At 42.0% G+C, this 26,927-nt stretch overlaps 1 protein-coding gene and 1 pseudogene across 9 annotated transcripts in view; both read left to right on the top strand.

Moving 5' to 3' along the window:
• Positions 1 to 15,848, top strand: part of Phf3 (PHD finger protein 3) — a 70,514-nt gene extending 54,666 nt beyond the window's left edge. For all 9 annotated transcript variants that reach the window (XM_052192804.1, XM_052192807.1, XM_052192806.1 and 6 more), the window contains 8 exons: positions 3,069 to 3,185; positions 4,830 to 4,961; positions 5,541 to 5,676; positions 6,716 to 6,911; positions 8,071 to 8,218; positions 10,070 to 10,159; positions 12,632 to 12,827; positions 13,049 to 15,848. In XM_052192804.1, coding sequence (XP_052048764.1) covers positions 3,069 to 3,185; positions 4,830 to 4,961; positions 5,541 to 5,676; positions 6,716 to 6,911; positions 8,071 to 8,218; positions 10,070 to 10,159; positions 12,632 to 12,827; positions 13,049 to 15,162 — 3,129 coding nt within the window. In that variant the 3' untranslated portion in view covers positions 15,163 to 15,848. The remainder of the gene's footprint in view (positions 1 to 3,068; positions 3,186 to 4,829; positions 4,962 to 5,540; positions 5,677 to 6,715; positions 6,912 to 8,070; positions 8,219 to 10,069; positions 10,160 to 12,631; positions 12,828 to 13,048) is intronic.
• Positions 15,849 to 19,697: 3,849 nt separating this feature from the next.
• LOC127692003 (transmembrane protein 213-like) lies at positions 19,698 to 22,242 on the top strand (annotated as a pseudogene).
• Positions 22,243 to 26,927: the final 4,685 nt, after the last annotated feature.

The following is a 26,927-nucleotide window of genomic DNA, read 5'->3' on the forward strand; positions in this document are numbered from 1 at the left end:
TCAGTTTGGCAGTTCCTCAGAAAATTGGACATAGTACTACCTGAGGACCCAGCTATACCACTCCTGGGCATATACCCAGAAGATGCTCCAACATGCAATAAGGACACATGCTCCACTATGTTCATAGCAGCCTTATTTATAATAGCCAGAAGCTGAAAAAGAACCCTGATGTCCGTCAACACAAGAACAGATACAGAAAATGTGGTACATTTACACAATGGAGTACTACTCAGCTATTAAAAACAATGAATTCATGAAATTCTTAGGCAAATGTATGGAACTAGAAAATATCCTGAGTGAGGTAACCCAATCACAAAAGAACACACATGGGGTGCACTCACTGATAAGTGGTTATTAGCCCAAAAGCTTGGAATACCCAAGATACAACTTACCACATGAAGCTCAAGAAGAAGGAAGACAAAGGTGTGGATACTTTGATCTTTATTGGAAAGTGGATCAAAACACCCTTGGCTCACAGCCAACCAATAGAATGGGTATAGGATCTTCAGTGGAGCAGCTAGAGAAAGGACCCAAGGAGCTGAAGAGGTTTGCAGCCCCATAGAAGGAACAATAATATATACCACCCAGTATCCCTACAGCTCCCAGGGACTAAACCACCAAGCAAAGAGTACACATGGAGAGATACATGGCTCCAGCTACATATGTAGAAGATGACCGTTTCAGACTTCAGTGAGAAGAGAGGCCTATGAAGGCTTGATTCCCCAGAATAGGGGAATGCAAGTCAGGAAATTGGGGGTGGGGAGGGGTGTGAGCAGGGGGATGGGGATGGGATAGGGGGTTTTCAGAGGGGTAATGCGGTAAGGGGATACCATTTGAAATGTAAATAAAGTAAATATCGAATAAAAAGAAAAAGTTTCTCTTCCACCTCCAGCTAGTGAGTACCCAAATTACATGCCTGAGCCTCAGTGCCCAATGTTCCTGTTTCTGGGACTCCAACCCAGAGCTGCAGGCATGCTGAGAGGCACTGTACCCACTGAGCTGTGGGCATAGCATTTACATAAGCTCCTGTGCCTTAGAATCCTAAACACCAGTGAGTAGTGTTGGGGTCTGTTGAGCCACGCATTTGGATTTATGGGCACTTTCTTCTCTTGCCTATCTCTTGCATAACCCAGTTAAATGAATAAAACATTTACTCTTCAATATTCTTCAAAATCTCTGTTAAGCCTAAGCATTTTTTACTTAAACCTCTAAGTAGATTTATGCTCACTCAAAAAGTCACGTTTCGTTGTAAACTAAAAACAATGATCCAAGCCTGACAGCACATGCTCTGCATCAGAGTGATCGAGGGAATCTGCGACAGAAAGATCACCTCAGCTGTGAATTTCCAGATAGCCTGAGCAGGCTAGTGGGATTTTGTCCTTTCCCCAGAAAAGCATTGTAAAATAAGTTTAGCAAACTAAATAGAACTTTATTTTAAAATATATTTTAGCTGTGGATTAAACATTATTGCTCTCTTAATTATATCTTGGGATTTCTTTTTTGAGACTTAGCAAAAATCCAAAAGGGGTAGGTGTGTGTGTGTGTGTGTGTGTGTATTTACACATAGAAAGTTCTATACTGCATATGTTAAGCAAAAATTATACAGTGAACACTTTCAACATTACAAATATAAATGAGATTATTTTGTGTGTTATATTTACATAGGTATATTGAGAAATTTTGCTAAAGATGATTCTAGATTATAGAATTAAAATTAGGTCTCTTTGTGTAAACATTTTCACATTGTGATGTAAGTTTGCATATTAATATTTGCTACAATATAGTAGTTTCTCAAAACATGCATTTCAGCAGCAGATCAAAAATACTGTGGAAGAATTGCGTGCGTGCTATAAGGTGTGTAGGCTTGTTTTTCTAGTTGTCACTCCCTGTGCACTGTGTGTAACAAGTATGTTCACAGTTTCTAACATGTTAAGAACATATAAAGACAGTTTACAGTCACATGACAAAGTTACTACGGCAAGAAAAAGCCATCATTAGGTGATTTTGCCATTAAGCAAATGTCAGAGTGTATTTTCATAGACAAAGGCAGCTAAGCCCCCTCTTTATCACTAAGTAGTAAATTTTAAGTGTGTATCATTGTTTGCATGGACTATTGTTGACTGGAGTATAATGTCGCATGCAGCTGTGTATGGGATGGGGTGTATAGGTTATATGCTGATAGTACATAGTTCTTATTGGCAGTTTAAACATCCAAGATTCAGAATTTGGGCAGAAATGGGAATAATTCCCCTAAGAGTTAGGGGTAGTGTAATTGATTGAAGTATTTTCAAATATACCAACAGCTGTTGAAGAAAAATCTAGTTGTATAGTCTGTTATGGACCAAGAGCTCTATAATCTATAAACTAATGTAAACTATAATAAATATGATATAATAATATATATAATAAAATATAATGTATATAAACTGTAATCTAGAAACGTTTCTCTGTACTCAAGTGAAGATTGCTTTTCCATGCAATCAGTTAGTTCTTTGCTGTGGTCTCCACTCAAGTCTGCCAGGATGCAAATGTAAAAATCTTAAAACGCCAGAGAAACAGAGATGTCACTACATTGATTAAAAAGCTCTTGTATTCAGTGCCTTTCTGTAAGTGGTGTGGTTATTCGTTTGTCCTGAGGCAGACGTAAGGCAGTTTTGTACAGGCGGACAATGGTCTCATTGCACTCGCTTTGTCTGATTTTTTTACATGGATTTTCTTGTTTAGGGGATGGGTGGGTGGGTAGATAGAAGTTTAGCAGAATGTCCCTGTGTAACTGTCCTTAAATTCCATCCTTCTGCCTTAGTCTCAAGACTGACTGCTCGGATTACAGGAGTGGCCACCATACTGGCATCAAATTGAATTTTATCTAGGATGTGTTTTATGTTTTATATTCCCAGAATATAAAGCTGTTAGACTGTATGTACTAGGTTAAATTATTACATATTCATAAATCAGGCTTTAAAGTAGCTTCAAAGTCAACGCTTGTTTATTGGAAGTTCACATATTGCAGCTCTTTTTTGTTTCTAAATGTTTGTGTCTCCTTTTCTTTTCATTTTAAAATCCTGTAGATATTATTTAAGAAAGTTCTAAAAGGAGAAGTAACCCCTGATCATCTTATAAGAATGAGTCCAGAAGAACTAGCCTCCAAAGAGTTAGCTGCGTGGAGACGGCGGGAGAACAGACACGTAAGGACATCGGGAATGCTGTATTCTGCTCGGCTGTCAAAGACCAGTCAGGACAGAGTGCAAGGAAACAGGCTTCTCGTCCTTTACTTCCTGTTCCCTACCCTACCCCTGCTCCTCTCTCCCTCTCCTCCTTGTCGCCCTCTTTCCCCTTCCCCTCACCGGCTCAGTTCTGACCGGGACAGGTGGTTTTCTTTCTTCAACTTTCTAAGTTGCTGAGACTACTGGCATGTGCTAACTCACTTTTTTCTTTGTTTGTTTGTTTGAGACAGGGTCTCTCTGTGTAGCCCTGGCTGTCCTGGAACTCACTCTGTAAACCAGGCTGGCCTCCAACTCAGAAATCGGCCTGCCTCTGCCTCCCAGAGTGCTGGGATTACAGGCGTGCGCCACCAACCCCGGCTCAGAATCTTACTATCAAGTTTCATGGGCAGAATTTCTAAAGAAAGTCAGACATTTTTGGAACTAATTTATTGAGAAGATGACCTGGCTTGCCATGTATAGATATGCATAGAAATACTGTTATGTTTATGTGGTACTGTCTCAGATCAAAGTGGAGTGTTATAATTTGTATACTGTAGGAAATTTTTAAAATGAAAATTTTTCAAAAAGTCACAGATGCCAAAAATTTTCAGTTGGCATTTATACTTGCAATACCTTTAACAAGGGAAGTAAATGATTTTGAGCATTTGTTTTCAGATATAGCGATCAGCTGCCCATTTTAGGAAATGATGATTGTGTATAGTTTGATTGGCCTGCATAATTTACAGGAGCCTTTTGTTCTTGGTGCTTGTTTGAGTCTTAGACACTAACTCTCCCTGGCCTGTGCATATAGTGGAACAGACTGTCTTTCTTTTTCTTTTTTTTTTTTCCTTTGCTTTCATATAATCTTGACTCCTCTTTATTTTGAAAATAATGTTAACATCATCTTTCCTTCCCCATCTGAAATCTGCACTTGTCTTACCTAAGCTTTAAAATTGGCTGCATTTGCTTTGGAGACCATGAGTTTTCTTTGTGTGATAAAGACCCTTTACCCACTAAACAATCCCATTTGACTTTTTTAATGGATGTTTTACAACCACAAATGAGATGAATGGATCGACCTTTACAGTCCTTACTGTTCTTGCTCGTGTGTGTGTGTGTGTGTGTGTGTGTGTGTGTGTGTACCCACCTGTGTGCATGTGTGTGCCCTGCTCTGTCCCATACTCTTGCTATACTTGCTAGCTTTCATATGTTGATACTAAATTTTTCTTTTAATTACCAGTGTTAACTAAAAAAGTCCAGGAGACAGGAGAGTGGGTTCCCTGGACTTTGTGCTATAATCATTGAATAAGCTAGTGTTGGGGAGATATTCTAGAACATTGCACGAGGAATGTGAGTCAAATTCATTCTTGGCTCCTTGCCAGCCGATTTCAAGGGTAAATACTGCGTTTCCCCACTCTGAGCGTTGCCCCTCAGTTGCTGCCTTGCAGAGTGTTGACAGGAGCCTCTCAAGGCTGAGGCAGAGCTAATAATTCTTAAACTCTGCCCACACTTCTCAGATTCTATTGGTATTTTATATCAGAGAAAACTAAAAGTTAGATTCTTTAGGTAAGCTCTCATGAATTAAGGCACATACTTTAAATGTTTCCTTAAAATATTTTCTATTAGACCATAGAAATGATCGAGAAGGAACAGAGAGAAGTGGAAAGACGACCAATCACGAAAATCACTCACAAAGGTGAGATAGAAATCGAGAGTGACGCCCCGATGAAGGAACAGGAAGCAGCCATGGAGATCCAGGTAGGAGTTCATCTGTTGTGTGTGCTCCACCTCCAAACACGGAGGAGGATGAAAGCTTCCCTGGTGCTCTTAAAGCAGAACGTTGTTTTAAAGTAGTGTGCTTTAAAGTAGCCTGTTTTACTGGCTTGGTTCTTAAGAGCTTAGTGAACATTGTCTGCATTATAGGGGCCTGTTAAAAACTTGTTAGAACCCTGAGGGTATTTGATACAGTAATTCCTTGGTGCTTTGTAAATAGTGTAATTTGAGAACTGTTGTGACTTTTCTTCAATTATATTAAGATGTATTTTCCCTTGTATAATAGAAAAATGAGAGATAAGTAGATCAGGGTAGAGATAGTCTATTTCAGGGTTCCTCGTTCTCAAATACCAGTGGAAAAAATTGACTTGAAGTTTCATTAAAAGCTTTGAAAAATGAGTTGTTTTGAGTTTTTACTCTCAGTAACAAATGCTAAGTATTACTTTTTTAAGAAAGTAAAAGCAATTTTTGAATATAATGACTTTGACAAATAAATAACATGATTTTTAAAATTGCTGCCAAAATTTATCAGTTAAAACTCATTTTTATTTTCACTTATGTTAGGAACCTTCAGCCAATAAGTCATTGGAGAAGTCAGAAGCATCTGAGAAACAAAAAGAAGAGGTTGATTCCACATCTAAAGACACCACCAGTCAACACAGACAGCATCTTTTTGACCTGAACTGCAAAATATGCATAGGTTGGGAGTTTTGCTTGCTCTGGTGTTATGCTCACTGTTTAAGGGGTATTTTTAGCGTCTACATTTGTAGTCCGGGTAGGTTTTATTCTCTGGTTTGGATGGTGCCACACCAACACACTCCTGTTGTATGAGAGTTTATAAACACAGGAGTAGATACAACGGTACTTCACCATGTGCACAGGAGTGCAAACATAACAGTAGACATCTGTCAGGAAAACTAAGACTTGCCAGTTTTCACAATGTTTGAGGTTTTGTTTGTTTATTTTCCTTTTTAGATATTATGGTCCCAAATTAGTATCATTTTCTATTTTACACTGTTGAGGTTTAGTGACATTTATGGTTAGGAGTAGATAGAATACAGATTTCTTTTAACTGGTTGGAGCTTATCAATATTTTAGGGAAAAATTCATCAGGGAGTCAGATTTTCTTTACGTTCTACAATGTTTTTATTTTAGTTTGTTAACATTTTTTTTGTTTGTTTGTTTTTGATTTTTTTTTTTTTTTTTTGAGAGGGATTTCCTTATGTAACAGCTTTGGCTCTCCTAGAACTCACTCTGTAGGCTAAGGCTGGCCTCAGACTCAGATGTGCCAGCCTCTGCCTCCCCAGTTCTGGAATTAAAGGCTTATGTCACGGCATTCCCCAGTAGCGTGTTAACATTCTTTTCTTAATTTTTCACTTCCATAACTGAGGACTAGCCCCAGTGACTTCTCGTCCACACTGTTTTCTGTTTAAACATGGGTGATAACTGGAAAATAATTAAAGGAGATGTTAAGTCAGTCTAGGTAGAAATAGCCCTTCCTAGGGTGAGGAAACCACATTTCAATTATTAGGTATCTGGGACAGAAGGGTGCCATTGATAAATTGTTCTTAGAGTAGGTGTAACAATTTGCTATGAGAAAACATCACAGGTATATATTATCCCAGGAAGTATTTATTCAATAATTGAACCAAAGAAAATATATCACTTTTGAAAGTGAAAATGCATTAAAATATAAAAATTGCAGGTAACAGTTTTATTTTGGTGTTTTCTGGCTTCAGGTCGAATGGCACCACCTGTAGATGATCTTTCTCCAAAAAATGTGAAAGTTGTTGTAGGAGGAGCCCGTAAACATTCAGACAACGAAGCAGAAAGTCTAGCAGATGCATTGTCTTCAACTACAAATATTCTGGCCTCTGATTTCTTTGAGGAGGAGAAACAAGAATCTCCCAAGTCAACATTTTCTCCTGCTCCACGGTAACTTTCTCTCAGGCATAATCCTGTCATAAGCGTTGCCTGGCTGTACTTACAGATGTGCAAACACAGAGAAGTGGCTTTTCCTAGGGACTTTGAAGAAAGTAACTGTGTATACCCCAGACAGTTGAGATAAGTGAACAGGACATCAGAGGTTTGTTTATTTTTTTAATGGATTTTAGAGTTAAGAGATTTGAGAGTGTGAAGTAATGAGTCTCAAACTCTTAATTATGGGCTGCAAATGTGGTTGAGCTTTATGAGCACTGGCTATTCTTGCAGAGGACCTGGTTTCTATTCCCAGCACCCCCAAGGCAGATCATAACTGTCTGTAAGGACAGTTTCAAAGGATTGGATGCTTCTCTCTGCTTCCATGGACATGCACATGGTACACAGGCAAAACTCCACACACATGAAATAAAAGCAAGTAAATCTTCATAAACAAATCAGAAACAACTGATTGGAATACAGTGATCTCAGGAAGCAGGGGATATAGCCTTAGTTCTATGAATGTATGATCTTCATCTGCCTCAGGCCAGTTTAGGATATCTTGGTAAAGATTAAAAGTTCAAACTTTTTATTGAGTTCATTTGAACTTAGTGAACAATTCAATTAAAATAGCTTTTAAACTATTTTAAAATTTCAAGTTAAATTTAAAGTTTAAAAATTTAAATAAAATAAAATAGCTTTTATTTTTGCTGTTGTTGGTTTTTTTTTGTTGTTGTTGTTGTTTTTTTTTTGTTTTTTGTTTTTTCGAGACAATGTTTCACTGTGTAGCCCTGGCTATCCTGGAACTCACTCTGTAGATCAGGCTGGCCTCGAATTCAGAAATCTGCCTGCCTCTCTGCCTCCCGAGTGCTGGGATTATAGGCGTGTGCCACCACTGTCCTGCTTTTTGTCGACATTTATTGATACTTATTTTTATTGCCCTTTTTTGACAAAATGCTTTTAGTGATTGTAGAAAGTGGACTCATTCGTGGATATTTCATTAACATTTGTGTGTATACTCATGCTACAGTACTCATGTGGAGGTTTAGGACAACTTTGAGAGGTTGACTCCTTCTTTCCACCTTTGTGTGGGCTCCAGGGATTGAACCCAGGGCAAGTGTCTCCACCGCTGTGCCATCTGGCTGGCATGGCTGCTAACTTTAGTATCCTTTTCTAGTCCAGAGATGCCTGGAACTGTGGAAGTTGAGTCAACCTTCCTGGCTAGATTGAACTTCATCTGGAAAGGTTTTATCAACATGCCGTCTGTGGCGAAGTTTGTTACCAAAGCCTACCCTGTGTCCGGATCCCCTGAGTACTTGACAGAGGTACTGTGAACGTTCCTCCTTCCTTGCTTGGGTTTGCATGTGTTTCTGAAAACAGCAGGCAGGGAGACATGCCATTAATAATAATTTAAATATCTTTAATGCTGGCAAATTTATGGCACGTTAGTCTTTGGCAAGACTGTTGAATTGGAATTCCCACACTGCTGAGGTGTGAGGACCATTGTGCCTGCCATGTCTGTCAGCGTGTGACAGGCTGTGACACTATCAGTCTCAGGGAGCACTGACCAGCCACTGGAGTCATTCCTGTGGTAAACTAAATAGAGAATAACCAGCAGTAGTGTAATCCTGTGCTTAGTGACGAGGTGCGACATTTAAACATCAAAGGAGATCAAGCCAGTGTACGTTTTGTACTTGCTTTACATTATGTTTGTGGATTTGATCTATTGGGTTTTTCATTTATTCTAAGTTGTTGAATTAATTCATTTTAAATTTCAAAAAGCCTACATCATCTGACCATTTCTTGTAATGCTATTGGTTGTCCTTTGGCTAGGCTGAAATCTTCTGTCTCACGCTTGTCCTCTCCTCTGGTGATGTGTGTGCAGCCTGGGGGCCTGCGTATGAGCAGCCTGCCGTCACTGAGCCACAGCCACGGTCCTTACATTCCCAGTTCTGGGTTCCTACACAGCCGCTGGTGTGCACTTTTAGGACTGTGAATATTGTTAGAGAAATGTAAACAGGCCACTAATGGTCTTTTGGGGGCTAAAAAATAACCCTTTAGAATTTTTATTTTTTCTTTAGATCATTTTGAAGCTAATTCTTTTGCATGGATAATTAGGTCCTGGTTTCTTAGATGCCTTTGAATTTGAATAAAGATATTTTCCTTAGTGCCACAGTTTTCACTGTGGTTAGTTTCCTGATCTCCACCTCTGACTTTTATTTTACTTTTATTACAGCTAAGATATCAGAATATTGAAAGCAATTAACGAGTTAAATTTAATTCTACTTCCATGCTTTTCCTTGGTCTTCATTTAAAAAAAAGAATATACTGAATAAAGTTTGTGATTAAGAAATATATATGTATCAATATACATATAATATGTGTAGTTAAGCCCTTTAAAACTGTATTGTTACAGAGTTAATTTTCTCTTACAAAAATATACTTTGTAATTAAATTGTAATACAAAGTAATTAAATTGCATAAAATTGAACTTCAGCACTTATTAAGGATTCCTTTAAAAAAAAAAAAGCGAAAGAAAAGTGCCAGGTGTAGTGGCACACACCGTTTATACCAGCACACCAGTGACAGAGGCAGGAGCATCTCTTACAAGTTCCAGGACAGCCTGGTCTACATAGTGAGTTCCAGGACAGCTAGAGCTACATTTTGCAACCCTGTTTCAAAAACACCAAAACAAAGTAATAATGCTGTCCATTGCTACAGATCACCATTGAGGAGCAGAGAGCCCACCTCTGAGTCTGAATGTGCTGCTCTTCCTGAATTGTGCATATGGTGCTGGCCCCTGGCCCTTGTGTTTGCCTATAGTGCCCTGGCATGACCTTGGATTTTGATCTTAGTGTGGAGGCTGTTTACATTTGTGTGTCCTTAGTAACTGCATTTCCAGTATTATTTATTTGAAGTTGGCGTTTGAGATAGGCTCAGTTGCTATCTCTCTACAGGGTTTTATTTTCTGCTGTGATGTAATTTACTTATTCCTTGTGTCTTTGATTAACCCCTGAGTCTTCCACATGCTAAGCACATGTTCTATTACCATGTTCTCAGCCCTGTTTACTTGTTTTTATTCTTATTCAAATTACTTTCAAAGCTAAACATGCATTAGTCATGGTATTTAGTGAAGATGTTGTGTATCTGTTGATCATATTTTCTTTTATCCATAGGACTTACCAGATAGCATTCAAGTAGGTGGCAGGATATCGCCTCAGACAGTTTGGGATTATGTGGAAAAAATAAAAGCATCAGGCACCAAGGTGAGCAACTCAGCAATGCCAGTGTGTGAAATGTGTACAGAGTCAGACTGCTTTAAGTCTCACACAAGGATCCGGTGTCTCTTAGGGAGAGGGAGCTAATACAAATTGGAAATTTGTATACAAATTGATATATAACCTGTCTAGGAGGTAATGGGCTGGGAGGTGAAGGACAGCTCAGTTACTAACGTGACTTACACAAGCTTGATCCCCAGCACACATGTAACATGGGATAAGGGGTGCACATGTATTATCTCAGCCCTGGGGAGACAGATGTGTGGATCAAGCGGGCTAATTGGAGCTCAGGTCCCAGCAAGAGGCTGTTTGTAGACAGCTAGAGATGACGCTTTGGTTGAACTGTAGATTCTATGTATGAATACACAGACTGAAGCAAAGCCATGTTCTCCAGGCAGTGCAGCCTTCCTTTGAGTCTCTGCTTTCTGCATGTGCCCTCTGTAGTCTGTCCACACTGTGGGAGGAACTGGGTTAGAGTAAGTATGAGGTTTACCTGTGTCAGGCAGGGCTCGGCCAAGCTCTGCACACAGAGTAGACTATAGTACAGGCCAGGGGTTCAGACCCCGCAGACGCCGGTCCTCCTTTGTGGGACATGTGAGGCTGAGGGCTCGGGTCTTGTGGGATCAGTTGGCAGCAGGCTGCTCCTTGCCACTCTAGTGTTTCGAGCGTGCTTGCTCTCATCAGGCACAAATGTTCCCAGGATGTTGGCAGCAGCAGGTGGGAACCAGTGAGGCTGCTCGGCAGGTTGTAAAGCAAACCGCAGAAACTGCAGTTGTCTCTGTTGAGCAGTTGAGTCACACAGCTGTGTACAACTGAAAAGAAAGCAGGCAGAGGAAGCCCCGCGCCAGCCAGAAGTTAGGGTCTGTTAGTATCTAATTATAAACTGAGATGTAACCTCTGCCTCCATCACAGTAATGCTTCTCTTCAGCCATGGTCTCCATTGATTTGCTGTAGTTTCTTAAACTCATAGAGAATGATATTTCATGGAATAACTTAAATCCTTTTTTTTTTGTAGAAATTTCTTGTTTTCTTTAGAATGACCAAAAGGGAGAGTCTTAAACTGAGAAGAAGGAGCTCTTTTCCCAGTATAAACTGTTGAATTGATACAGTGTTAACAGTTCACTGAAGCAGTTAAAAGGTTATTGAAGGTGGGAGGTAGGGACAGGCAGACTTCTTGAGACCAGCCTAGTTTACATGACTGGGGAAAAAGTTGCTACATTGATTGCTATTACTTCTCTCTCTTCCCTCCCCACCCCTTCTTGCTGTGTATATATATATATTACTGTCCAGTACTTTATAGCATACTTTCAGCTTGAAATGATTTAAACACATAGTAGTTAGTTTGCTTTAAATATATTAGTAATTTAAATATATTACTAACTCATTTTGGATATCCCTTATCCAAACTGTGATCAGAAATGTTTGAGATTTTGAGTTTTTTTTTTTTTTTTTTTAAATTTTGGAATGTTTAGCATACACATAAGATGTTACCTTGAGAATGGGGATTCAAGTATAACTATGAAATGAGTTGTGAATTACATAAACCTTATAAACATTAACTAATGGCAATTTCATACAAAACTTTTAAGGTACCTTTGTTTTGATTGCATCCTATCACTTGTAGATAGTGTCCTAGTCAGGGTTTCTCTTCCTGCACAAACATGACCAAGGAGCAAGTTGGGGAGGATGGGGTGTTTTGAGCTCACACTTTCACGTTGCTGTTCATCACTAAAGGAAGTCAGGACTGGAACTCAAGCAGGTCAGGAAGCAGGAGCTGATGCAGAGGCCATGGAGGGATGTTTCTTACTGGCTTGCTTCCCCTGGCTTGCTCAGCCTGCTCTCTTATAGAACCCAGGACTACTAGCCCAGGGATGGCACCACCCACAAGGGGCCCTCCCTCCTTGATCACTAATTGAGAAAATGCCCCACAATTGGATCTCATGGAGGCACTTTCCAACTGAAGCTCCTTTCTCTGTGATAACTCCAGCCTGTGTCAAGTTGACACACAAAACCAGCCAGTACAGATAGGTATGGACTTTTCTAAATGTTGGCCTCCAAGTTTCAGAGTTGAGAACATTTATCTTTATAACCTGTATGTAATTCTAGGAGGCATATAACCGTAGCTTAGCTCACTAGTACTTTTCTTCTTCTTGTGTCAGTTTAGACCTAGTAGTGAGGCAGCCTTTCCATCTTGGCTGAGTACCTTTATGAAAAAACCTCCATCAGTAAAGTAATATCAAATTATGATTATCTTTTTATTTGAAATAAACCCCAGAGATAGGTAATAAAATTCTTGAGTTAGCCAATCTTAAAAACTTAGGATCTGTTATGTGTTTGTTTTTAGAGTCTTATCAAAACCAAAACTCAAAATTAGATAAGTACTAATTAATAAACTACTTAAAAATCAAGCTACATTTTAGGTTACTATTTTAAGCAATTGCTTATTATTCTCTTGAATAGGAAATCTGTGTGGTTCGCTTCACACCAGTAACTGAAGAAGATCAGATTTCTTATACTTTGCTGTTTGCGTACTTCAGCAGCAGAAAGCGCTATGGCGTGGCTGCCAACAACATGAAGCAGGTTAAAGACATGTACCTTATTCCGCTGGGTGCTGCAGATAAAATCCCACACCCTCTCGTGCCTTTTGATGGGCCTGGTAGGTCTATGTTTTGGTAATAGAATGGGTGTGAAATAAAGTGGGAGGGGGAGGTCCAAAGTAAAAGGGATGGTTGCTTTCTGTCTCGGATGCAGACCATGCGAGATGATACGATGCAGCCAGCCACGGTGCAGTAGCTTGTGATGAAGCTTGTGAGAGCTCTGGAATAACTGAGATGGACGGACAGCGAGTTTATGACTGTTAATGTTTATTTTCCCCAGGCCTCGAGCTGCACAGACCAAATCTGTTGTTGGGCCTGATCATTCGTCAGAAGCTGAAGCGGCAGCACAGCGCTTGTGCAGGCCCCAGTCACACAGCCGAGATTCCTGAGAGCGCCCCAATAGCCTTGCACCCCGACAAGAAAGGGAAAATGGAGCCATCCACAGAGGACGCAGCAGAGGAAGAGAGTGACTTTTTCAATTCCTTTACAACTGTGTTACACAAGCAGAGAAACAAGCCCCCACAACCTCTTCAGGAGGACCTGACAACAGCAGCCGAGCCTCTGATGGAAGTCACCAAGCAGGAGCCACCAAAACCCTTACGGTTCCTCCCTGGGGTCCTGATTGGCTGGGACAATCAGCCTTCTACTCTGGAACTAGCAAATAAACCTCTGCCTGTAGATGACATTCTCCAAAGCCTTTTGGGCACCACTGGTCAGGTATATGAGCAGGCTCCTCCAGTTGTAGAACAAAGCACTCTTAAAGAAATTCCTTTTATAAGTGATCAAGCTAACCCAAAAGTAGAGAAAATAGAAAAAGTGGAGGTGACTGAAGGTGACGCCAAGGAGATAAAAGTTAAAGCAGAAAATATTTCAGCGGCTACAGGTAAAAACTCAGGAGTAGAAGAAAATTCATTGGTGGGTTCCTCTTCCATTTCTCCAGGGCCTTTGGCAAGTCTCAGTCTGAGAGGGAAACCACCAGATGTTTCTACAGAAGCATTCTTAACAAATTTATCAATTCCCTCAAAACAAGAGGAAACTGTGGAAAACAAAGAGAGAACATTAAAAAGACCCCTGCTCCAAGATCAAGAGAAGAGTTTACAAGACAATAGGACTTCAAGTAACTCTCCCTGCAGGCCTAGCACTGCAAAGGCAAGCATAGACGGTAATGGGAGCTGCAGTGAGAGTCTGGTTGCTAACACAAGAGCCCCACAGTTTATCAACCTGAAAAGGGACCCCAGGCAAGCAGCAGGGCGAAGTCAGCAGACAGCTTCCGAAAGCAAGGATGCAGAGAGCTGCAGGAATGGAGAAAAGCAGGCTGTGCCTGGTCCATCACTCAACAAAGACCCCTTAGCAGAGCCCGTCAGTGGGGAGGGGAAGCTGTCCTCCCTGGAGAAGAGCTCGTGTGCAGAGCAGATGGCTGATTCACAGGCTGCGCCAGACTCATCCTCAATAGAAAACTTAAATTCTTCACAAGCAGAACAAGCCAATCCTTCACAAGAGGATATTTTAACACAAAATATTGAAACTGTCCCCCCATTTAGAAGAGGACCGACTACAACATCATCTCATTTTGAAAGTGGAAACACATGCCAATCAGATTTTCCTTCTAAAAGCATCAACTTTACTTCCAGGAGTAGCAGCCCCCGAGCGAGTACAAACTTTTCGCCTATGAGGCCACAGCAGCCCAACCTCCAGCACCTCAAGTCGAGTCCTCCTGGATTCCCGTTTCCCGGCCCCCAGAACTTCCCTCCCCAAAATGTGTTTGGATTTCCGCCTCATCTGCCGCCCCCATTACTCCCCCCTCCAGGCTTCGGGTTCCCTCAGAATCCCCCCATGGTTCCTTGGCCACCCGTTCATGTCCCAGGCCAACCACAGCGCATGATGGGGCCCCTTTCACAAGCGTCAAGGTACATGGGTCCACAAAATTTTTATCAGGTAAAAGATATTCGGAGACCAGAAAGGCGCCATAGTGACCCATGGGGTCGGCAAGACCAGCAGCAACCAGACAGGCCCTTTAACAGGGGTAAAGGAGACCGCCAGAGATTTTACAGTGATTCCCACCACTTGAAACGAGAACGGCATGACAAGGATTGGGAGCAGGAATCCGAAAGGCACAGGCACAGAGACAGAAGCCAAGAAAGGGACAGAGAGAGGAAGAGCAAAGAGGAAGTACACAAAGATAAGGAGAGAGCACGGTTATCACACAGCGATCGAGCTCCAGATGGGAAAGCAAGCAGAGATGGTAAGAGCGCAGACAAGAAACCAGACAGGCCGAAAGGTGAAGACCATGACAAGGAGAAGGAGAGGGAGAAGAGCAAGCACAGAGAGGGGGAGAAGGACAGAGAGCGGCACAAGGACAGGGAGCACACTGACAGAGCCAAAGGCAAAAGGTGAAACGCGGCAGAGCTGTTACACGTGTGTCTTTATAACATCGCCTGGCAGGGCTGTGCTGTCTCAACCCTCCCACTGCTGGTTGGCAGAGCAGTGAGCTGCTGCTGCAGAGTCCTGTGCGCCAGCGCCCACCACCCCCTCCTCACACCACTGTCCTACCTACAGGATTTTCATATTTTTAAAGTTTTACTATACTGTATATTCAAAGATTTGTTTAATTAATATGCAATAAAGGCTTAGAAATTTTAGTTTTGTTCCTTAATTGGTAAATATGGTTAACTATGAAATATATTTCCTGCCTCTAGTGAATGTCCTTTCTATAATGACTAATTGGAAAGTAATCTGTGCTCTGTACATTTGTTTCTAATTGCACTGTTTTTAAAGAAAATGTAGAGGAGCAGCAGAAAAGCCAAGCGACTTCCTGGTCAGACCAGACCAACTCTTTAGGGGGTGGTCTTTGAATCAAGAGCCCAGGGGTCCATCTGTTGCTTTAGTCTGCACTCCTTGAAGGCGTTTCTTACCATGTACTGCAGTTTGTGGTAGGCCATATCCTTTCCTTTCCGGCTCTTCAGAAACTTGAATACTTAAGCTTGTACATGATCTTGTGTTTTGCTATCCTTTTTACTGTAAAATGTAAATATTTTAAGGGATATTTTGATTCTAAATATGATAAAAGAATTTCTCACCTACTTTGTGTGTGTGATTTGAAATTCAGTAGTAAAAGAGATTCTTTGAAGCTTGGTTTCCTCGAGACATTATTATTTTACTCAGCCAAGAATATGTAGACGCACTGTCAGACACGGCCTCAGAGGAATGGCTGTTCCTACATCTTAGATGGCTCATGTCTAAAGATGCTGGTGATTAGAACTGCCAGCAGGAACTTTGCAGGCACCACTCAGTCGCTACTATGTTTCTGAAAACTTAATATGATTAAACTTTGTTATACAGACTTAGTTATCATTGTAAAACTTCAGAACTTCTAAGTAAAATGTATTTTTATTATTTTTTTTTTGTAAAATGATTTGTAGGGCAACTGTAAAACTGAGTATGCCAGTTTGACTTGAAGTAGAAAATACACGAGACTGTTGTTCTTTCATAGCTAAGCCCACCCACACCCCGCAATACACCCTGTGCAGAGGCTTAAACCTAAAGCGGTAGCTGCCACATGGTGCTGACACTCAGGCAAGAGCGGCCAGTGTTCTTACCTACTGCTGCCCTGAAGAAGAATGTCAGGAAGTCCACAACTTTAAGGAAACTATTTCTAAAGAAGGATTACCATGGTTTTGACACCGAATTAACCTTGCTAGAGCAAATAACAGCCAAACATTTTTTCTGAATTGCAAGGATTACAATATTTTTTTTTCCATCTTTGCCTCTGAAATTCATCATCATCATGGAAAGTTCTAAGATTTCTATTTAAATAAAGTATTTTTAACGTTTGGCCTACTCTTATTTTGGAAGAAAGTCCTCACACAAGACCAATCCGAAGGCTATTCATTGTTTCCATAATTGTGAAGAAATGGGCTTCTTACCCCACCTGTGTCAGTTAATCTACTTTTACTGCTGTCTGTGAGTTGACCTAGCACCTGACTTGTGTTCTAACATACAAGTAAAAAGTAACAGGCTGTTGAATAGAAACAGCGCACTACAGTGAGCCCCTGAGTACCAGTGGTGGTCAGCATTCATGGGAACTTTGACCAGTCTTGATAGGTGAATGGTTGGCAGAGTTGCCCGAGGTTAGTTTAAGCCCCCCATTTCCTCCATGGTCCCATGTGTTTAGCAGTGGAGTTCTGAAAACAAAGATCGAGGGGAGCAGAAAGAAATTCTAAGTCCTCTTCATTCCGTCAGTGTTCCTGAACCCCCTCCTCAGCAATCTAACGTAGACAGTAAGAAGAGCAAGCCAGCTGTATGCCCACACCTCTGTTGGTACAGGCTGGCTGATGTGTGTTAATCACACGTTGGAACCCTCCAGTACTCAGGTGTGTTGCTGCTGTGATGAGTCCTGGGCAGTTCATGGAAATGCAATATGCATCTGGCTGAGAGGTAGCCATTGGGTGTACCCCTTCTGGGGAGTCTAGGTGTGTTAGGGTTATTATTTTCTAGAGGAATAGAGATTATGACATATAATATGATTTACTAGAATGGCTTGTAGACTGATCCTCCTAATTCAATAATGGCCGTCTACCAATGGAAGGTCCAAGAATCCAGTAATTGTTTAGTTCACGAGACTAGATATCTCAGATGTCAGAATTGACAGAGTGGGATTTAATGCTAATGAAGGAGTTGAGTGGCCAATGGGAGCAAGCAGTCCTAAACAGAGCTATAAATGGCTGCCATCCTAAGGGGTGGCACCTCAAAAGGTCCCTCTCCCCTGCAAAAGTGAGTCTTATCCTTCAGCTTTTAGAGCTGAACCCAGCCACTTGGGTGCCCTCCTATCTGAAAATCTGCTGAATGGGTGTCATCTGTGGCCTCATTTCTCTGCTATTGCAACCTGAATTCACAGATATTGCAAAGATTTAAGATGTAGGTAGACATCTTTGAGGTTGGGCTTATGCATTGTAAAGTAGTTGAATGGTTAACACGGAAATACAGAAAGAGATCATTGTAAATGCCAACAGTATAGAAGAAAATGGAGTGATGTTGAGTTCCTGTGTTTTACTTTTGGTCCTGCTTTCAAAGTGTAGTCACATAGGACCTTTTAGATCACATAGTGGCAAAATCAGAAGTGTTCATAGTTCTGTGAGGTGTGCACAGTGGTGAAGTGAAAGTGCCACTTCCGGAGTGCCTTGGAAGCATTCAGTTCCTGGGTGCTCCTGTGCCTGTTCTGCATGGTGCTTGGAGTTTAGTACTCACAGTCATGGGCAGAGCCCAGCTGGAGGCACTTGTCCCATGGTGAGAGGGTTTGAGTGTGAGATGGCAGCTGGAGGGAGCACGTTGAGGTCACCAGAGCTTACTCCCACCCACCCCCACCCTTTGCTGTGGATTGAATCCTCAACACTGAACTGCATCTCTAGCCCTCTTGAAGTCATTTTTAATTTTAATGACAGCCCATTTAGATATTAATATAGCATTTGCACAAGGGTGTAGCTTGCTAGGTTTTTTTTTTTTTTTCTTCATCTAAGTTTGGAGTGGAAGCAGCTACATGGTGAGGGATACTTGAGACTTTGTCTTGCACATTAGAAAAGGAAAGGGAAAGTATCGTCCATGGTAAGTTTAATGTCACTGGTTTTGTAAAAATACTTTTCTGCAAAGTGCTTATACAATGTATCTTACTCATGTCATCCTCAGCCTCCCTCCCAACTCTCCTTAGGTCCCAGGCACCCGTGTCCTGGAAGTCGGGCGACTGCCTGGCTCACTAGCTGTCAGTTTCTTACCATCTGTGCCAATGGAGGGGTCTTTTATGCTGGAATATTGACTGGCTTCATTTTGGGCAAATAATCAAAGCTGATGCTTATAGATAAATGTGTCAGCCGTGTTATGAATGCAGTATTTCGTGTTTCTCCCCATCTGCCAGCTCTCTCTTCCCGCCTCCTTTTCTGTAGTGCTCCCTTAATCTTGAGAACAACATGTAAACATAAGTATTTAGAAGGCAGTTTGACAGTGTGGAGGTTTAATAAAACTTATAAAGATTTTCTGCTAGAGCCAGCGACCTCTGTTAGCTCTTGACCAGGTTTACAGTGCCAGGCATGAATTTCCCTCCCTCGGAGTAAGCTTCATATCAAACCAGAATACGGTTGGTTATCCCCGTAACCGTCATGCCAGTCCTGAGCCACTGAGCACACCTCGCTATGGAGTTCATTATGATACCATGCAAATTTCAGTGCTGGGTCAACCATTGATACCCTTTCTTCCTCAGCAGCTTCTATAACACCTGATGTGGTGGCGCGTACCTATATTCAGGACCTGAGGGGGTAAAGGTCGGAGGACTTCCTTTAGTCGGCAGAGGTCAGCCTACATAGGAAATTCCATGCCAACTCAAGTCTACATGATGAGGTCTTGTCTCTAAAGGAAAAGGAGGTGGAGCACCTGTTTTCACAGTGTTTAGGAAAGGGAGGAATCCTGCCCCCACCTCCACCCCCAGTTACTTTCTTCTTTTCACTCAGGCTGGGACTTTGGCCCCTGGAATGGTGTTACCCACTCTTAGAGAGGAGATCTTCTCATACCTGTTAACCCAGCCCCCCTCACAGATAGGTCCAGAGCTTTGTTTTCTGGCAATTCTTTTTCCTTTTTTTTTTTTTTTTTTTTAGTTTATGTTTACATTTCGACCACAATTTTCCCTCTTCCCTTCCTGTGTTATGACAATCATGCCCCACACCCCACCATCCACATCTTCGTTTCTCTTCAGAAAAGGGCCAGCCTTGATGGTTATCAATCATCCCCTGCATATCAAGTTGCAGTGAAACGATACACCTCCTCTTAAGGCTAGACAAGGCAGCCCAGTAGTGGAAAAGGATCTCAAAGGCAGGCAAGAGAGTGAGAGACAGCTCGTGCGCCACTGTTAGGAGTCCCACTCGAAGATCAAGCCACACAACCGTAACATGGAGGGCTTACGTCAGGCTCATGTAGGCTCTCTGAATGTTACTTTAAAGTTTGCAAGCTGCTGCTTACCAAGACCTCGCTGTGACCTGTGATCCATCAGTGCTTCGTGACAGCCACAGGGTGCCACTGCCTTTCTTGTGTTGCAACTGTTGAATTCTGGAAATGCTAAACATTAACAGTATTAGCATCCTTCCAGTCTGCAGTGGGGGCACTGGCAGTGGAAAGAGAAAACTCATAATTGTTTCTGGACCTTCTTTGGGGGCAAAGTGGGCTTTCATGTTTTAGCAAGAAAAACATTGGGGCTGGAGAGATGGTTTAATGAGCAAAGAGACTGCCTAACAGGCATGAGAACCGAGTTTAGTTCCCCAGAACTGGTGGAAAGCTAGGCACAGTATGTGGTAGCATGTGCTATTCTGGTGCTCCTCTGATAGGATGGGAGGTGAAGGCCGGAGAATCCCTTCAATCTCCAGGATCAGCTGCCTCAGTGTGCAATGGACAAACAGCAAAGTGGTCATGACTCAAAACGATATGGAAGTTGAGGATGGATTCCAGAGGTTGTTCTTAGACCTGTATAAGCCCACATGCACATACATGGTGGAGTGGAGGTGGGGCACAGAGGAATGGGGGAGAGAGAGAAACTCAGTACTCAATAGAAAGGTACTTTGGAAAAGGACAGGCAGCTGAGGCTTGCCCAGCATCTTGGTCAATCCCCAGGAACAAAACACAACAAGAGCACACAGCATGAACACTGTCTGAGCAGCTCAGTCGAGGGGCTTTATGATGTTGTCGTTTGCTTACAGACAGGAGCCTGTCATGGCTGTCCCCCGAGAGGCCCAACAAGCAGCTGACTGAGACAGACGCAGATACTTACACCCAACCAATGGACTGAAGTGGGGGTGGGGGCTGTGGTTAAATTAGGGAAAAGCTGGAAGAAGTTGAGGAGGGTGACTCCATAGGAAGACCAGCACTCTCAACTAACCTGGACCCCCAAGATCTCTCAGACACTGAGCCACCAACCAAGCAGCATACACCAGCTGATATGAGGCCCCCAACACACACAGCAGAGGACTGCCTTGGTCTGGCCTCAGTGGGAGAAGATACCCCAGTGAGAGACTTGGAGCCCCAGGGAGTGGGGAGGTCTGGGGTGGTGGTGAGGGTGGGTAGGGACATCCTCTTGGGGACATGAGGGAGGAGGAACGGCATGAGGAACTGTGGGAGGGCGGACTGGGAGGCGATAATGACTGAAGAGTAAAAAAATAAATAAAAGTAGTAAGAAAAAAAAGTAATAAGAAAGATTTATATCATTATCAGTTCTTTATGAGTTACATTTAATTTTAAAGACCTCAAAGAAAATGAAAATGAGACCTCATCCATGCAGTAACTTAGAAGGATACGCTAGACATGGATTTTTGAAGGATGATTTCTGTTAGTCTTTTGGTCAATTTAAAGTTCTTGTATAATTTCTTCTGTAGTTCATTTTTATACATTCGGAATGGGAGATGGAGAAACATCACCCTAATATGGGTTTCACAGGGTATAGATGAAATAGAATCAAGATCTGTCTGCTCCAGGTGTGTCTCTTAGTGTGTGGTGTGGCATCTTTCCCTAAGAGACGCTCTGTGCCTTGGATAACATGAAACATGAAGACCTTTCGGACACTCACAGTTGGGGGTGCTTCTGACTTCTAATAGGTAGAAGCTGGAGATGGTGCTGATATCACAGGACATACACAATTCATTCCCCATGACCTCATCTTTAAAAAAGCAACTGCTCATGGAAGGTCTTTCCTTCAGACATATTTAGGTTAGAAACAGTTAAACACTGACATGCAGGAAAACTATGGAAAGCAAAAAGTCCATGTCTCAGAGGCTCCACTGTGTGTAAATCAGCAAGGCATTTAAAGGGCTAAGAAGGGCCACTGGTAAGATGAGATGTGATCTTATTGTCATTGTCACAATAAGCTCACCTTCATATAGATCTAATGCATATATATATTCAGACATGCATAATTGTGTATCTGTTTTTTCTCTTTCACATTTTCTGACTCTAAGAATATTGCCTTTTAAAAATTAAGCCAGGAGGACAGGAGTCACCTCAACCACAGCACACACAGGACACGTCTTTCCCATCCCAGGGCACTTCTGCACCAACATGGCCCCGACACGTATCTTCCTCCACAGCCCTGGGTACCTCACCTCTGCCCCACAGGCTGCCCTGGTCTTCACCTCCTTCTACTTGTTCTGTGGTAAAGAAGCCAGCGGCGGCAGCTCAACCCTGAATACACACCATGCAGAGCCCCAGGACCCTGGAGCAGTGTGACTACGCTGACTTCTGCCCCCTAGCCTCCCTGTGTTGTTGAGCTTCTGTGGACAAATATGGCTGGATCGCTGCAGTGGTTGACTGGAGTTTCTGGTTCCTCACTTTTATCCTGCTGTATGTAAACAAACTGATGAAGTTAACTCCCGAGGAGCCCAAAGACCTGGCAGCATGAACAGAGCCATGGTCCCAAGGATGGCCATCTCTACCATGTGTGGATACTGGGGGTTGGGGGGATGCTTCTAGAAGTTGGGCTTTTGTCACTTCAAAGTCATGTGTTTCATGAAAATTAAAATTAAACTGGTGAAATTTTTTGAGATATTTTCCCCTTTCCTCCCACCCAACCCTTCTATATAGCCCTCCTCACTCTCAAATTGGTTGTTTCTTTTTCATTAATTGTTACATGTACATGTATATGATGTAGATATATATGTATAGGTATATTCATATATATGAATATGTATATGAATATATGTATCTATAGTATATGTGTACATGCTTTAATATTCCACCTTATGAGTAAGTTGTAAGTTTTGCTTTTAACACTAAGGTCTAGCTTACATTGTGACCAGAGAGTCATTCAAAATTTCAAAAAGTCATGTATATACTAAGGCAAGTGGTAGTTAATATCCCATGGCCAATAGGAGAAAATGGGAGGGATTATATATTGAGTGGGTTTTAAGTTCAATTAGAAAGCTATTGTGACTGCCAAGGTATATGTACCGCTAATAGACCCTGAGGGTTTTGTGCCATGCTTCCTACTGTTGGAGTTCATAGGCACCACAGCTGGGTAGGACTGTTGTTGCTTCTTTCCGTTGGAAGATTGCACGATGCCTTCTTTTACTATGTAAGCTAGTCTGCAGGGAGGAAGCCTTCAGGTCAGTTTCAATTCAGGAGCTTGTGAACACTGTATCTGAAGCACATGATGTCTTCACCAATAGACAGATCTGTGGGGGATTGCCTTGACTATGTTCAGATGAAGCTCTGACCACTGTGGTGCCAACTGTTTTCTGGGCAAGGGTCTTTGAACTATGTGACTGTGGAGAGAGGGATCCCGGCACTAGCGTGCAAGCATGGATTCAGCATTCTTTGCCTTGGACTGTGAATGTAATGTGACCAGCTGCTTCAAGTTCCTGCTGTCATGACTTCCCCCACAATGATAGATTATAAGCCAGAATCATGAGCTAAATGGTCTTTCTTCCTTAAGTTGCCTTTTTCAGAGGATTTCATCACAGCAACAGGAAGGAAAGCAAGACATTGTGTGTGGGCTTTTGAACCTAATTCCAAAGAGACACTGTAATCCAAGCTGTAGGCATGATTTAAAAAGATGCCCTTTTTAAGGTTATTTCCTGCTTTTATTTTTTTCAAGGAATTAGTCAGAAAGCTGACTAAGGAGAAGCATTTCCAGCGTAAGTGAGCAAGTGAGTGTCCACTGCCCTCTGAATGTGAGTGGGTCTCCCTGAAGATGTAGGTAGAGGCTACAGATAGGATGTGACAGGACTTCAGCTGAGTAAGTAGTATCTGTCATTTTGAAATTAGCTGCCAAGTCTTTCCTCTGTCACTCACCTCTGGGAAGGTTCAGGTTTCTGAGTAACTCGTATGACATCACTTTGTAGTGAATCATCCTTGAAGAGCTTGCGCATGAACGCAGAATGGTTTCAGAAGAGTTCGGTAAACTGCACCTAGATCACTGATCTCCTGGGTTCTGACTCTCTAATGTTCTGGTCAGTACCACGGGTTATTTCAGGCAGGAAGTTTTCAGAGAGGAATAAACACTAGGTAACAATTTAAGTAATACTGAAATTGAACAAACTCGAGGCCACTCCTCGATCGTGATAGGATAAACAGGATCCCCGCCCTCCAGACACATTTCCCATTTGTTCAGTATTGCCTGGCACCAGGCCAGCATGAAAACCCAAAGAAACCTGGACTCATTGGTAACACAGAAGCAGCCGGATTGTAACACTGCAGCACCAGATTTACTGAACCATAGATTCTGAAACTAGAAAATCTTTGAGGGGGCATATATCTCATCAGAACACACGGGAGCAGATCAGGGCTCCATCGCTCCAGGGATTTAGGGAAAAACTTCAAGGACTTGTGATTTATTGAAACAAGCCAGCTTGCTGTTTTTCCTTCAGATCTGCCTGGGAGCGCTGTCATCCTTATTCCTGATATCTTGGGTAAATTCCCTTGCCTCTTTGATCTTTCTCAGGTCTCAGTGAAACGTTTTCTGTTTTTAAAAATCCCATTCAATCTGAGCCCAATTCCCCATCTTCTACCTAAGTCTAGCTTGAGTTGTATTTGATGCAAGCTTGAAAGGTGATGGGTAAGTGGGGCAGGTCTCATATGGGCTGTGTTGCATTCTCTTGTTTCTGCTGCTCATTGCCCCACTTGGCTGCAGTTGGGTTTTTCTAAGAACATTTTCAGGATCTGTGCTTAAAAAAAAAAGTATGGCATGTCTTCCTTGTCTACAGCTATCTAGCTGCCAGATGTATCCTCCTTGCAGTTACAATGTTGCTTTTTAGATGCCCCTTTCAGTTACAATGTTGCTATTTAGATGCTCTTTCCACTCTGAAGTTACTGACAAGACTCTCAACCTCTCTGAGCTTGTGAGATGTCACTTCTCCTTGAGATAGTTTACCTTTTTGGTCAATGACTTCTCTTAGCCATGCTCACGGGGCTCCTGCTGTGTGTGTTCTTTGTGGAAGGGCACCTGTGAGCTCCAGCTGCCCCCCTACTGCTCTGCCATCAGGGAAAAAATTCAGCCAGTCTCTTGCTTGGAGGATATGTTACAAGTAGATCAGGTGCTCCTGACTCTTTACTCCAGGGAACTCAGGTCTGTTTCTGACATATTTTTCCCCCTCTCTACTATGGTTCAATAGAGTAGTTCGGTGTGGATTGGTAGAAGTTGTCCATGGGGAAGAAATTTTGAGTCTTCTCTGGCATGGGTCTCTGTTTTCTGTGGATACTTTTAATATTCTTTTCATTTTTTAAATATTCGTTCATTCGAATCCTTCCTCTTATTGCTCACAATCTTCTTTCAGAAGTTTATTTTCTTTAAGAGTTTAAATTCTCATCATACTGCCTTCCTTTACCCATAGGCTGGGGATGGATGAGAGCTCCAGTTCCTGTGTCCATAAGGATGACCTCCGTCTCCTCTTATGCATTGTCCTTGAGAGCCTTGTGGATGCTTGATTCCCAAGTGGGGTGTTCCTTTGAATTTGTGGGTGACATTTTGCCATTGGATCTTTCCTATGGCTTAGATCCATCAAACTGTTCAACAATTCATTCATTAAAAGACACTGAGGTTGTTTCTGGTTCAGCACCTTAAAAATAAATCTATCGCTGGGCAGTGGTGGCACACGCCTGTAATCTCAGCACTCTGGGAGGCAGAGGCAGGTGGATTTCTGAATTCGAGGCCATCCTGGTCTACAGAGTGAGTTCCAGGACAGCCAGGGCTATACAGAGAAACCCTGTCTCAAAACAAAAAAAAAAAACCAAATAAAAAAAAATAAATCTATCATGACCGTTCATAGATGTCTTTTTGTGTAAGCATAATTTTGGATTTTAAAACTATGAATATTTTAGTATAAATTCTGGGTACTGGGGATGTTGTATACTTTTGTTTTAAACAATGAACTTGTTTAAAAAGAGGATTACTTTTAGTTATCAACCTGAGACAATCTCAAATCACCTAGGAACTAAGTCTAAATAAAGGATTGTCTAGATTGGGATGTCCTGTAGGCATGTCTGTGGTGAAGGTTGTCTTATTAATTCATATAGGAAGACCATGTCCACTATGGGCGGTCCCATTACCTAGCAGGGGATCTGCAACTGTGCAAATATAGAGAGCAAGCTGAGCACTAATAGGCACGGATGTGTTCACTCCCTTTGCTCTGAGCGTGAATGTGATGTGAGTGGCTGTTTTAAGAGCCTCTTGTCTCAGATTTCTCCAAATGGTGAACTGTAACCTGCCATGGTGAGAAAAAAAATAACTTCCTCTTCCTCTAAGTTGCATTGTGTCAGGAGCACCAGAAATCAAACGCAGATGCTGCCAACACAGCTTTCTAGAGTCACTGTACCATGTTCTTCAAGTTCTTATCCTCGTGTGGAGTCATCACGCTATTATTATTATTTTTTGGTCATTCCAGTATATATGTCAGGCTATCTAGTTATCCATAAACTATTTTTAGATTTGTGAGTTTGCACAAATCTAGTTAATCTCGGCTTTGAGGCATTATGTGAGACTTAGAGAGTAAGGAAGTTTCCATTTCAGTCTGTTACACACGCCTTCAGATGCCCCCCGACTGAGTATAGTCTACACTTTCCCAGGAAGGCATTGGTTTATTAGTCACATGTAATTTGGCCAGAGAAGCTCCCAGCACTCCTGTCTACTCTCATGTAGCCTGTATCTATTGGGCAGATCTGGCAGAATGGTAGGGTGTCTGCCAGAAATCTATTTGCATATGAGACAGAGACATTTTCTAGGAGACTGACAACTCATCTTAAAGTCAGAGCCAGGCAGACAGGTTTCCAGACTAAAAAAAAAAAAAAAAAAAAAAAAAAAAAAAAAAAAAAAAAAAAAAAAAAACCCTCCACATTTGCAGCAAGAAGATCAGACAGGTTTTGTGGCCAGTTGGATTGATTTTCAAATTCTATGCCAAATTTGTTCCTCAAGTTGAGCCTAGGAAAGTAGAAGAAGCTAAGATTAAATATGGATATGTCATTCTTGCAGGATTTGACCTTAGGTTTAAAGATGAACCAACCCAGGGCTCGGAAAGCTAAGCATAATGTACAAAGGGAAAGTCTTCAGAGAAATACTGTCGAACTCTGACCCTTGACCTTTCTAGCAACAATGGGTGAGGTACCCATTAGGAAGGCTTAAGGTGGTTATCACACTTTGAGGCAGA

The sequence above is a fragment of the Apodemus sylvaticus genome, chromosome 9, assembly GCF_947179515.1.
Source record: "Apodemus sylvaticus chromosome 9, mApoSyl1.1, whole genome shotgun sequence".
NCBI classification, from domain to species: Eukaryota; Metazoa; Chordata; class Mammalia; order Rodentia; family Muridae; genus Apodemus; species Apodemus sylvaticus.